At 54.2% G+C, this 12,845-nt stretch overlaps 1 protein-coding gene across 1 annotated transcript in view; it reads left to right on the top strand.

Annotated features, from left to right (window-relative positions):
* Positions 1 to 12,845, top strand: part of slc27a6 (solute carrier family 27 member 6) — a 41,151-nt gene that overhangs the window by 25,538 nt on the left and 2,768 nt on the right. The window contains exons 4-7 of the mRNA XM_037484009.2: positions 8,575 to 8,699; positions 10,113 to 10,307; positions 12,019 to 12,109; positions 12,195 to 12,393. Of these exons, the coding sequence (XP_037339906.2) occupies positions 8,575 to 8,699; positions 10,113 to 10,307; positions 12,019 to 12,109; positions 12,195 to 12,393 (610 nt within the window). The remainder of the gene's footprint in view (positions 1 to 8,574; positions 8,700 to 10,112; positions 10,308 to 12,018; positions 12,110 to 12,194; positions 12,394 to 12,845) is intronic.

Below are 12,845 nucleotides of genomic sequence, written 5' to 3'. Positions count from 1 at the left end.
TCGAACACCCCGAACCCCACAACCCCGCCGACCCGCGCCCACCCCCACCTCCACAAACAGACACACACACACACACACACGGAACACGCCGAAACCCCCTCCCCGCGGACCCCCCCCACAGGAGCCCAAGGAACACCCCCCCGAAGACTCCCCCAACAAACACACACGGAACACGCCGAAACCCCCTCCGCGCGGACCTCCCCACAAACACACGCACACACACACACACACGGAACACGGCGAAACCCCCTCCCCGCGGACCCCCCCAACAAACACACACGGAACACGCCAAAACCCCCTCCCCGCGGACCCCACCCACAAACACACGCACACACCCAACGAACACGGCGAAACACCCTCCCCGCGGACCCCCCACAAACACACGCACACACACACGGAACACGGCGAAACCCCCTCCCCGCGGACCCCCCCAACAAACACACACGGAACACGCCGAAACCCCCTCCCCGCGGACCCCCCCCACAGGAACACCCCCCCCCCCCCCCCGCAGACCCCCCCAACAAACACACGCACACACGGAACACGCCAAAACCCCCTCCCCGCGGACCCCCCCCACAAACACACGCACACACACACGGAACACGCCGAAACCCCCTCCCCGCGGACCCCCCCCACAAACACACGCGGACACACCGAACACGCCGAAACCCCCTCCCCGCGGACCCCCCCCCACAGGAACCCAAGGAACACCCCCCCCTCCCGCAGACCTCCCCAACAAACACACACACACGGAACACGCCGAAACTCCCCCCCTTCAAAACCCCCCCTTCAACACCCCGACCCCCACAACCCCGCCGACCCGCGCCCCCCCCCCCCCCCCCCACAAACACACACACACACAAGGAACACGCCGAACCCCCCCCCCCTCGCGGAGGCCCATCTCGAGCCTTCATCACAGGGCCCAACTCGGGCCTTCATCAAAGGCCCAACTCGAGCCTTCATCCCAGGCCGAACTCAAGCCTTCATCAGAGGCCCAATTAGAGCCTTTATCCCAGGCCCAAATCAGGCCTTCATCACAGGCCGAACTCGAGCCTTCAGCACAGGCCCAATTAGAGCCTTCATCACAGGCCCAACTCAAGCCTTTATCAAAGGCCCAACTCAAGCCTTTATCAGAGGCCCAACTCAAGCCTTCATGTCAGGCCCAACTCGAGCCTTCATCCCAAGCCTAATTAGAGCCTTCATCACAGGCCCAACTCAAGCCTTCATCACAAGGCCAACTCGAGCCTTCATCCCAGGCCTAATTAGAGCCTTCATCACAGGCCCAACTCAAGCCTTCATCACAGGCCCAACTCAAGACTTCATCACAGGCCCAACTCAAGCCTTTATCAAAGGCCCAACTCAAGCCTTTATCAGAGGCCCAATTCGACCCTTCTTTACAGGCCCAATTCGAGCCTGCATCAGAGGCCCAACTCGAGCCTTCATCAGAGGCCCAACTTGAGCCTTGATCACAGGCCCAAATAGAGCCTTCATCACAGGCCCAAATCAGGCCTTCATCACAGGCCCAACACCAGCCTTCATCAGAGGCCCAACTCGAGCCTTCATCCCAGGCCCAATTAGAGCCTTCATCACAGGCCCAACTCAAGCCTTCATCATAGGCCCAACTCAAAGCCTTCATCACAGGCCCAACTCAAAGCCTTCCTCCCAGGCCCAACTCAAAGCCTTCATCACAGGCCCAACTCAAGCCTTCATCACAGGCCCAACTCAAGCCTTCATCAGAGGCCCAACTCAAGCCTTCATCACAGGCCCAATTAGAGCCTTCATCCCAGGCCCAAATCAGGCCTTCATCACAGGCCCAACTCGAGCCTTCATCACAGGCCCAATTAGAGCCTTCATCACAGGCCCAACTCAAGCCTTTATCAAAGGCCCAACTCAAGCCTTTATCAGAGGCCCAACTCAAGCCTTTATCAGAGGCCCAACTCGAGCCTTTATCAGAGGCCCAAATAGAGCCTTCATCAGAGGCCCAAATAGAGCCTTCATCAAAGGCCCAAATAGAGCATTCATCAAAGGCCCAACTCAAGCCTTCATCACAGGCCCAACACCAGCCTTCATCAGAGGCCTAACTCGAGCCTTCATCCCACGCCCAATTAGAGCCTTCATCACAGGCCCAACTCAAGCCTTCATCAGAGGCCCAATTAGAGCCTTCATCACAGGCCCAACTCGGGCTTTCATCACAGGCCCAACTCAAACCATCATCAGAGGCCCAACTCAAGCCACTGCTGTGCCACAAAGGCCACTGCTTTGCCACAAAAGCCACTGCTGTGCCACATAGGCCACATAGTTGCCACAGAGGCCACAGCCCCCCCCCCCTCCCTGCGGACCCCCACGCACGGAACCCCCCCCCCCCCCCCACTTCCCCCCCTCGAACACCCCGAACCCCACAACCCCGCCGACCCGCGCCCACCCCCACCTCCACAAACAGACACACACACACACGGAACACGCCGAAACCCCCTCCCCGCGGACCCCCCCCACAGGAGCCCAAGGAACACCCCCCCGAAGACTCCCCCAACAAACACACACACACACGGAACACGCCGAAACCCCCTCCGCGCGGACCTCCCCACAAACACACGCACACACACACACACACACGGAACACGGCGAAACCCCCTCCCCGCGGACCCCCCCAACAAACACACACGGAACACGCCAAAACCCCCTCCCCGCGGACCCCACCCACAAACACACGCACACACCCAACGAACACGGCGAAACACCCTCCCCGCGGACCCCCCACAAACACACGCACACACACACGGCGAAACCCCCTCCCCGCGGACCCCCCCCACAGGAACACCCCCCCCCCCCCCCCCCGCAGACCCCCCCAACAAACACACGCACACACGGAACACGCCAAAACCCCCTCCCCGCGGACCCCCCCCACAAACACACGCACACACACACGGAACACGCCGAAACCCCCTCCCCGCGGACCCCCCCCACAAACACACGCGGACACACCGAACACGCCGAAACTCCCCCCCTTCAAAACCCCCCCTTCGACACCCCGACCCCCACAACCCCGCCGACCCGCGCCCTCCCCCCCCCCCCCCACAAACACACACACACACAAGGAACACGCCGAACCCCCCCCCCCTCGCGGAGGCCCATCTCGAGCCTTCATCACAGGGCCCAACTCGGGCATTCATCAAAGGCCCAACTCGAGCCTTCATCCCAGGCCGAACTCAAGCCTTCATCAGAGGCCCAATTAGAGCCTTCATCCCAGGCCCAAATCAGGCCTTCATCACAGGCCGAACTCGAGCCTTCAGCACAGGCCCAATTAGAGCCTTCATCACAGGCCCAACTCAAGCCTTTATCAAAGGCCCAACTCAAGCCTTTATCAGAGGCCCAACTCAAGCCTTCATGTCAGGCCCAACTCGAGCCTTCATCCCAAGCCTAATTAGAGCCTTCATCACAGGCCCAACTCAAGCCTTCATCACAAGGCCAACTCGAGCCTTCATCCCAGGCCTAATTAGAGCCTTCATCACAGGCCCAACTCAAGCCTTCATCACAGGCCCAACTCAAGACTTCATCACAGGCCCAACTCAAGCCTTTATCAAAGGCCCAACTCAAGCCTTTATCAGAGGCCCAATTAGACCCTTCTTTACAGGCCCAATTCGAGCCTGCATCAGAGGCCCAACTCGAGCCTTCATCAGAGGCCCAACTTGAGCCTTGATCACAGGCCCAAATAGAGCCTTCATCACAGGCCCAAATCAGGCCTTCATCACAGGCCCAACACCAGCCTTCATCAGAGGCCCAACTCGAGCCTTCATCCCAGGCCCAATTAGAGCCTTCATCACAGGCCCAACTCAAGCCTTCATCATAGGCCCAACTCAAAGCCTTCATCACAGGCCCAACTCAAAGCCTTCCTCCCAGGCCCAACTCAAAGCCTTCATCACAGGCCCAACTCAAGCCTTCATCACAGGCCCAACTCAAGCCTTCATCACAGGCCCAACTCAAGCCTTCATCAGAGGCCCAACTCAAGCCTTCATCACAGGCCCAATTAGAGCCTTCATCCCAGGCCCAAATCAGGCCTTCATCACAGGCCCAACTCGAGCCTTCATCACAGGCCCAATTAGAGCCTTCATCACAGGCCCAACTCAAGCCTTTATCAAAGGCCCAACTCAAGCCTTTATCAGAGGCCCAACTCAAGCCTTTATCAGAGGCCCAACTCGAGCCTTTATCAGAGGCCCAAATAGAGCCTTCATCAGAGGCCCAAATAGAGCCTTCATCAAAGGCCCAAATAGAGCATTCATCAAAGGCCCAACTCAAGCCTTCATCACAGGCCCAACACCAGCCTTCATCAGAGGCCTAACTCGAGCCTTCATCCCACGCCCAATTAGAGCCTTCATTACAGGCCCAACTCAAGCCTTCATCAGAGGCCCAATTAGAGCCTTCATCACAGGCCCAACTCGGGCTTTCATCACAGGCCCAACTCAAACCATCATCAGAGGCCCAACTCAAGCCACTGCTGTGCCACAAAGGCCACTGCTTTGCCACAAAAGCCACTGCTGTGCCACATAGGCCACATAGTTGCCACAGAGGCCACAGCCCCCCCCCCCCTCCCTGCGGACCCCCACGCACGGAACCCCCCCCCCCCCCCCCACTTCCCCCCCTCGAACACCCCGAACCCCACAACCCCGCCGACCCGCGCCCACCCCCACCTCCACAAACAGACACACACACACACGGAACACGCCGAAACCCCCTCCCCGCGGACCCCCCCCACAGGAGCCCAAGGAACACCCCCCCGAAGACTCCCCCAACAAACACACACACACACGGAACACGCCGAAACCCCCTCCGCGCGGACCTCCCCACAAACACACGCACACACACACACGGAACACGGCGAAACCCCCTCCCCGCGGACCCCCCCAACAAACACACACGGAACACGCCAAAACCCCCTCCCCGCGGACCCCACCCACAAACACACGCACACACCCAACGAACACGGCGAAACACCCTCCCCGCGGACCCCCCACAAACACACGCACACACACACGGCGAAACCCCCTCCCCGCGGACCCCCCCCACAGGAACACCCCCCCCCCCCCCCACAGGAACACCCCCCCCCCCCCCCCCCGCAGACCCCCCCAACAAACACACGCGGACACACCGAACACGCCGAAACCCCCTCCCCGCGGACCCCCCCCCACAGGAACCCAAGGAACACCCCCCCCTCCCGCAGACCTCCCCAACAAACACACACACACGGAACACGCCGAAACTCCCCCCCTTCAAAACCCCCCCTTCGACACCCCGACCCCCACAACCCCGCCGACCCGCGCCCCCCCCCCCCCACAAACACACACACACACAAGGAACACGCCGAACCCCCCCCCCCTCGCGGAGGCCCATCTCGAGCCTTCATCACAGGGCCCAACTCGGGCCTTCATCAAAGGCCCAACTCGAGCCTTCATCCCAGGCCGAACTCAAGCCTTCATCAGAGGCCCAATTAGAGCCTTCATCCCAGGCCCAAATCAGGCCTTCATCACAGGCCGAACTCGAGCCTTCAGCACAGGCCCAATTAGAGCCTTCATCACAGGCCCAACTCAAGCCTTTATCAAAGGCCCAACTCAAGCCTTTATCAGAGGCCCAACTCAAGCCTTCATGTCAGGCCCAACTCGAGCCTTCATCCCAAGCCTAATTAGAGCCTTCATCACAGGCCCAACTCAAGCCTTCATCACAAGGCCAACTCGAGCCTTCATCCCAGGCCTAATTAGAGCCTTCATCACAGGCCCAACTCAAGCCTTCATCACAGGCCCAACTCAAGACTTCATCACAGGCCCAACTCAAGCCTTTATCAAAGGCCCAACTCAAGCCTTTATCAGAGGCCCAATTAGACCCTTCTTTACAGGCCCAATTCGAGCCTGCATCAGAGGCCCAACTCGAGCCTTCATCAGAGGCCCAACTTGAGCCTTGATCACAGGCCCAAATAGAGCCTTCATCACAGGCCCAAATCAGGCCTTCATCACAGGCCCAACACCAGCCTTCATCACTTGAGCCTTGATCACAGGCCCAAATAGAGCCTTCATCACAGGCCCAAATCAGGCCTTCATCACAGGCCCAACACCAGCCTTCATCAGAGGCCCAACTCGAGCCTTCATCCCAGGCCCAATTAGAGCCTTCATCACAGGCCCAACTCAAGCCTTCATCATAGGCCCAACTCAAAGCCTTCATCACAGGCCCAACTCAAAGCCTTCCTCCCAGGCCCAACTCAAAGCCTTCATCACAGGCCCAACTCAAGCCTTCATCACAGGCCCAACTCAAGCCTTCATCAGAGGCCCAACTCAAGCCTTCATCACAGGCCCAATTAGAGCCTTCATCCCAGGCCCAAATCAGGCCTTCATCACAGGCCCAACTCGAGCCTTTATCACAGGCCCAATTAGAGCCTTCATCACAGGCCCAACTCAAGCCTTTATCACAGGCCCAACACCAGCCTTCATCAGAGGCCCAACTCGAGCCTTCATCCCACGCCCAATTAGAGCCTTCATCACAGGCCCAACTCAAGCCCTCATCAGAGGCCCAATTAGAGCCTTCATCCCAGGCCCAAATCAGGCCTTCATCACAGGCCCAACACCAGCCTTCATCAGAGGCCCAACTCGAGCCTTCATCCCAGGCCCAATTAGAGCCTTCATCACAGGCCCAACTCGAGCCTTCATCAGAGGCCCAACTTGAGCCTTCATCACAGGCCCAAATAGAGCCTGGATCAGAGGCCCAACTCAAGCCTTTATCAGAGGCCCAACTCGAGCCTTTATCAGAGGCCCAAATAGAGCCTTCATCAGAGGCCCAAATAGAGCCTTCATCAAAGGCCCAAATAGAGCATTCATCAAAGGCCCAAATCAGGCCTTCATCACAGGCCCAACACCAGCCTTCATCAGAGGCCCAACTCGAGCCTTCATCCCAGGCCCAATTAGAGCCTTCATCACAGGCCCAACTCAAGCCTTCATCATAGGCCCAACTCAAAGCCTTCATCACAGGCCCAACTCACAACAAACACAAGCACACACACAACGAACACGCCGAAACCCCCTCCCCGCGGACCCCCCCCACAAACACACGCACACACACACGGAACACGGCGAAACCCCCTCCCCGCGGACCCCCCCTCACAGGAACCCAAGGAACACCCCCCCCCGCAGACCTCCCCAACAAACACACACACACGGAACACGCCGAAACCCCCTCCCCGCGAACCCCCCCCACAAACACACGCACATACTCACCAAACACGCCGAAACCCCCTCCCCGCGGACCCCCCCCTCAAACACACACGTACACACACGGAACACATCGAAACCCCCTCCCCGCGGACCCCCCCCCACAAACACACGCACACACACACACCGAACACGCCGAAAGCCCCTCCCCGCGGACCCCCCCCACAAACACACGCACACACACACGGAACACGGCGAAACCCCCTCCCCGCGGACCCCCCCTCACAGGAACCCAAGGAACACCCCCTCCCCGCGGACCCCCCCCTCAAACACACACGTACACACACGGAACACATCGAAACCCCCTCCCCGCGGACCCCCCCCCACAAACACACGCACACACACACACCGAACACGGCGAAAGCCCCTCCCCGCGGACCCCCCCCACAAACACACGCGGACACACCGAACACGCCGAAACCCCCTCCCCGCGGACCCCCCCTCACAGGAACCCAAGGAACACCCCCCCCCCCCCCCGCAGACCTCCCCAACAAACACACACACACGGAACACGCCGAAACTCCCCCCCTTCAACACCCCGACCCCCACAACCCCGCCGACCCACGCCCCCCCCCCCCCCACAAACACACACACACAAGGAACACGCCGAACCCCCCCCCCCCCCCTCGCGGAGGCCCATCTCGAGCCTTCATCACAGGGCCCAACTCGGGCCTTCATCAAAGGCCCAACTCGAGCCTTCATCCCAGGCCGAACTCAAGCCTTCATCAGAGGCCCAATTAGAGCCTTCATCCCAGGCCCAAATCAGGCCTTCATCACAGGCCCAACTCGAGCCTTCAGCACAGGCCCAATTAGAGCCTTCATCACAGGCCCAACTCAAGCCTTTATCAAAGGCCCAACTCAAGCCTTTATCAGAGGCCCAACTCAAGCCTTCATGTCAGGCCCAACTCGAGCCTTCATCCAAAGCCTAATTAGAGCCTTCATCACAGGCCCAACTCAAGCCTTCATCACAAGGCCAACTGGAGCCTTCATCACAGGCCCAACTCGAACCTTCATCACAGGCCCAACTCGAGCCTTCATTAAAGGCCCAACTCGAGCCTTCATAACAGGCCCAATTAGAGCCTTCATCACAGGCTATCTGTGCATACACCAAAATAATTCATACTGTTGTACACCTTTTCAAGAGAACAAGAAATTTCTACAGTACAGAACCTGCATGGTAACACAACGCTCTACTGCACCCAAATCGATCGGTCAACCCACCAGTTGAGAAACACAGCTTTACAGTACCTTTACACTAAATCTGTACAAGGTTCTACATTCGAATGATGTGGATGTGCTAATTTAATTTAGTTGTTTGTTTTGACAGGTGCGTCCTGTGTCTTGAAGAAGAAGTTCTCAGCCTCCCAGTTCTGGACTGACTGTAGAAAACACAATGTTACTGTTTTCCAGTACATTGGGGAACTCTGCAGATACCTCTGCAACCAACCCAAGGTAATCTGTTGTGCGTATAACTTGAACTTGCACAAATTCCATGGGCACACAAACGGGCACCAGAACATTTCTGGTTTATTCTGGTTTGAATATGTGTTCTACTCCTGAATGAAAATATACTCCTAAGTAACTTAAGTCATGGTATCCATTCTCCCAACTTATGGCCAGGGTAACTCCCTCCTTTCTATTGTACTCCTAAACTTTCTGTTGTATACGTGCTGGCTGTTATTATGACAATGTGCCGTGAGGTTATTCACATTTAACATCTACAGTACAGAATGACCGTGCAAGTGAGTTTGAGTAGAGCAATGGGCACAACGGAATTAACCCCTCACACTCCTTTACTCTTACTGCCTCTCGCAAGTGCCTCCAGTAAGATCTTGTGCACGGTTAGCAGCAGGACAAGCAGTGCCTTTGTTGTGTAATCTCTGGTCCGCTCATTGGGGGACGCGCAGATATGCACGGACACACAGTCCTTGCTTCTAGAAGCCGAACTCAAAGTCCCCTTTGTCCACTCTGTTATTTGGCTGCGTGGGTGGAAGGCTGGCCATGACTGTCCTCGTTCTAGATGTGGACACACACAGCTCATAAACACTTTTTCAAGTTCAATGTGTGCACACAAGCGTGAGCACCAATTACCGCCGGCACACTCATTGTCACTGTCTATGATGTACTTCTGGGGTTTCACGTGTCAAAGTAAAGTCTTCATTCTCATCAAGTCGAATGATTTATTGTGTAGTGCGATGAAACCTCTCAGCGGACATCTCCCAGCTTGTACATCCTCGGTGGCTTTCCTCGCCTCTTCTCATCATGTCTACGAGGGATGTGAGGGTTGAACATCGGCTCAACCAATTTAGAGCAACTACTATAAAAAATAACTGCAGCTCATGCTAGCTAAAGGGTCTGTTACACGGTTTGAGATTATTCCAGGCATGTATCACGCCCACAGATGATATATAAGATATATATGTCGGGATGTTGCCCATTGCACCATGAAGTTCAGCAATTTGGTCGATTCCATCTTGTTTTTGCTACCGTTGAACATGTTTAGACTGCAGAGGAGTGTAGAGATTCTGTATGTAGCTTTGGTAGCAGAAGTTACCTGTAAATCACTATTTGACTCTAAACTGACTATCATATACTAAATAAACATCATGCTCTATGGAAGAAGACTTGTAACTAGAGATTGAGACCATAAACTAATCTTTATTGAGGGAATGCTTCAAAAGAATAGTCATTTTCTAGACTTCTATACAACTAGTAGAGCCTCAGCCTAGTGGTCAGTGGTGAGAATGCAAGTTTAAGACAATTGCTCATTGGCCACACACTGAATATTTTGTTTGTTACACACCCATAGCTTATTTTTATTTATATATGAAATGATCAGTTGTCCCCTTCCCCCACCCCTGTCAGACAGCGGGGGATCAGGTTCACAAGGTGCGGATGGGGGTCGGGAACGGACTGCGGCAGGACGTGTGGCGAGAGTTCCAGAGTCGCTTTGGAAACATTAAGATGTGCGAAGTGTACGGCTCCACGGAGGGAAACCTGTGTTTCATGAACCACATCGGCAAGATTGGAACAGTGGGCCGCTCCAACTTCTTCTACAGGGTGAGTACCCGGTGAGCTTAGAGGAAGGCTTCCCTCTCATCTACTCCACTGATGAAGATGCTGGAGGGCTGGTGTTGACCTGGGACCATCCCCTTCTCAGTGTCTGCACCGACAAGCACACGGGGGCTGCTGTGATTCAGCAACCAGGATATTTGATATTATACATACATATACGATATTCCTTTCTGTAAATGACCTGGTAATACTAAGACCACACCTTTTTAGCTGCCCGGAGGTGGGACTTTGCCCCCAAAAGGAATGTTTGCCTCTAAATCCATTTATCAAACACGATTGCCATCGGGGTGTGCAAAAGCTTCTGTTTGCTTTCAACCCACGCCGCTAACGGGCACATCCTGTGCCAGCGGGATTGTCTGACCACTCTTGGTACTCATGGTGAGCTCAGTAAACTGTAGGGGGGGGGGGGGGGGGGGTTATCCAGCTTAGAGGAGAGCTGTCAAGTCCTGTGTTGTGGTCCTCCAGATCAGTGGGGTCCTTCAGAGGTCACCAATGATCTTACTCTACAAGGCGTGGACACCACGTCATCAACAGCTGTGAAAGTCCAATACAACAATGGTGACATTACATATTCATTTAATATATGCATCAATGCGATATAATAAAAATGTGTCCATCCTGTATGGGATTAGCAAGCAATATAATATTAACCAGATCCAGAGTAGCACATGTGTGTGATACATAGTCCAAAACATATTAAATAACAACACTCATATCCATCATGAATTATTAACTGATCCCAAACCCATTCATGTCCTCTTAAGTGTGGGCTGTGGAGCTTTCGGATGAATAGCAGGTCACCAGTAGAGCGATAGTTGTCCTAAAGAAGAAATGAAAACATGAATTCATCAAGACAGATTGTGAAAGTCTATTGGAAGTGTATGATACAAACACAATATTTAAAAAGAAAGTACTACGGGTTAAAAAGGTAGTTAATCAGTCGTTCTAATTGCAATACATTGTAGTGCAGTTGTTTGCTAGATCTTGTGCTGGACAGAATAACAGAAAGCTCTTCTCGTATGCAATTAGTCAGAGGAGGCTTTCACGGTGTTATGCTGAATGAGGAGTTGTGCTGACTAAGCTGGATGCTCAGGAGGCGGAGCAGCAAAGTGGTATTACCCACTTAGCCCTGCTAATGCTTGTTTTAGGAGCGGTTCTCTAGTTTTAAAAGAGCGCCTATGTTTAGCTCTAATCTCTGCCCTCGGCTATTCTTAGAAATGGCTCGCTACGTTTCCTGCTGGCTCACAAACCGTGACACAAAATATGAATTGGGAATGTGAGATAAAAAGAAAAAAAAGATAAATGTATCCATTTCCTTAGGTATGAATCCCCTAAAAGGTGCAATCTACAGTGGTCACTTATTAGTGAAGTAAAGTTCCCTGTGTGCAGTAAAGAGTGTCGCATGAAGGGGTAAGAAGATAATTAAGAATACGTTGTGGGTCTCTCACAGGCCTTCTGGGTTCTGAAAACTCGCTAGATTTAAAGCACTGTCTTTCAATAAGGTTCAATCTTTGAAAAGGGTTGGTCCAGCATAAAACAAACATCTTCCACCACTATTTGGGGGGTCTTTCATTTGCATCTATTTATTTATTTGTCAAAGTATGCACTGAAACATGTGCCCATGAGCGCTCCTTTAGTCACTTGAGATTTGAAGGCTGCCACCCAATAAGATGATAGGTTCTCTTCTTTTGTCCAGCTCCTGTTCAAGTATGATCTGGTGAAGTACGACATGGTGAAAGATGAAGCAGTGAAAAATTCCAATGGCTTCTGTCAGCGAGTGGAAAAGGGTACGAGTGCAATGCCACAAATGATCTGACATCCCCAGAAAAAAGGGGCTTTGTATAGATTTCCCACTTCCTGTCCTGATCCTAGGTGAGACGGGGCTTTTACTGTCCAAGGTGAGCGCCTTGAGTCCATTCTTTGGCTACGCTGGAAGCAAGCAGCTGACTGAAAAGAAGCTGATGAGAAACGTCTTCAGCAAGGGCGACGCCTACTTCAACACGGGCGACCTCATGGCTGAGGACCAGGACGGCTTCATCTGCTTCAGAGACAGAGTGGGGGACACCTTCAGGTACAGTGGGGCGGGAGCTTTTCACGTGTTGTCCATTTAACCTGGTCCCTATGTCCCCATGTCCCTCTGTCCAATAAGGGACACCTATTTTTTTAAAGTGGTCCAGAATGGAGCATCAACCGACTAGAGCGCTTGCAATCACCGTCTGTTTACGTCCATACGTTCTTGTTTTTTTACTGATATGCTGAGATGGCAAACTCTGATTCTGAAAAGTGAAGTCAAAGCTTGAGGTGAGCTGCACTCTCTCTACTGCCCACCAGGGGGCGACTCAACCTGTAGTTTCAAGTTATTTTCATTTAGTAAATGATGGTTGATGTAGAGTCAAACAGACCCTAAGGCCCGGTATGCTTTAGGGTGGGAACACGTTGTCATTGGCTGGTTCTACCAGAGACGCATGTGGCTCTACGTCACTTGAACTTTTAATACGTACTGCAGCTGCTCTTACAACGTTG

Source organism: Pungitius pungitius, chromosome 18 (genome assembly GCF_949316345.1).
Source record: "Pungitius pungitius chromosome 18, fPunPun2.1, whole genome shotgun sequence".
Lineage (NCBI taxonomy): Eukaryota > Metazoa > Chordata > Actinopteri > Perciformes > Gasterosteidae > Pungitius > Pungitius pungitius.
The sequence above is the reverse complement of the archived record's forward strand: the minus strand, read 5'-3'. Positions and strand labels throughout refer to the sequence as shown.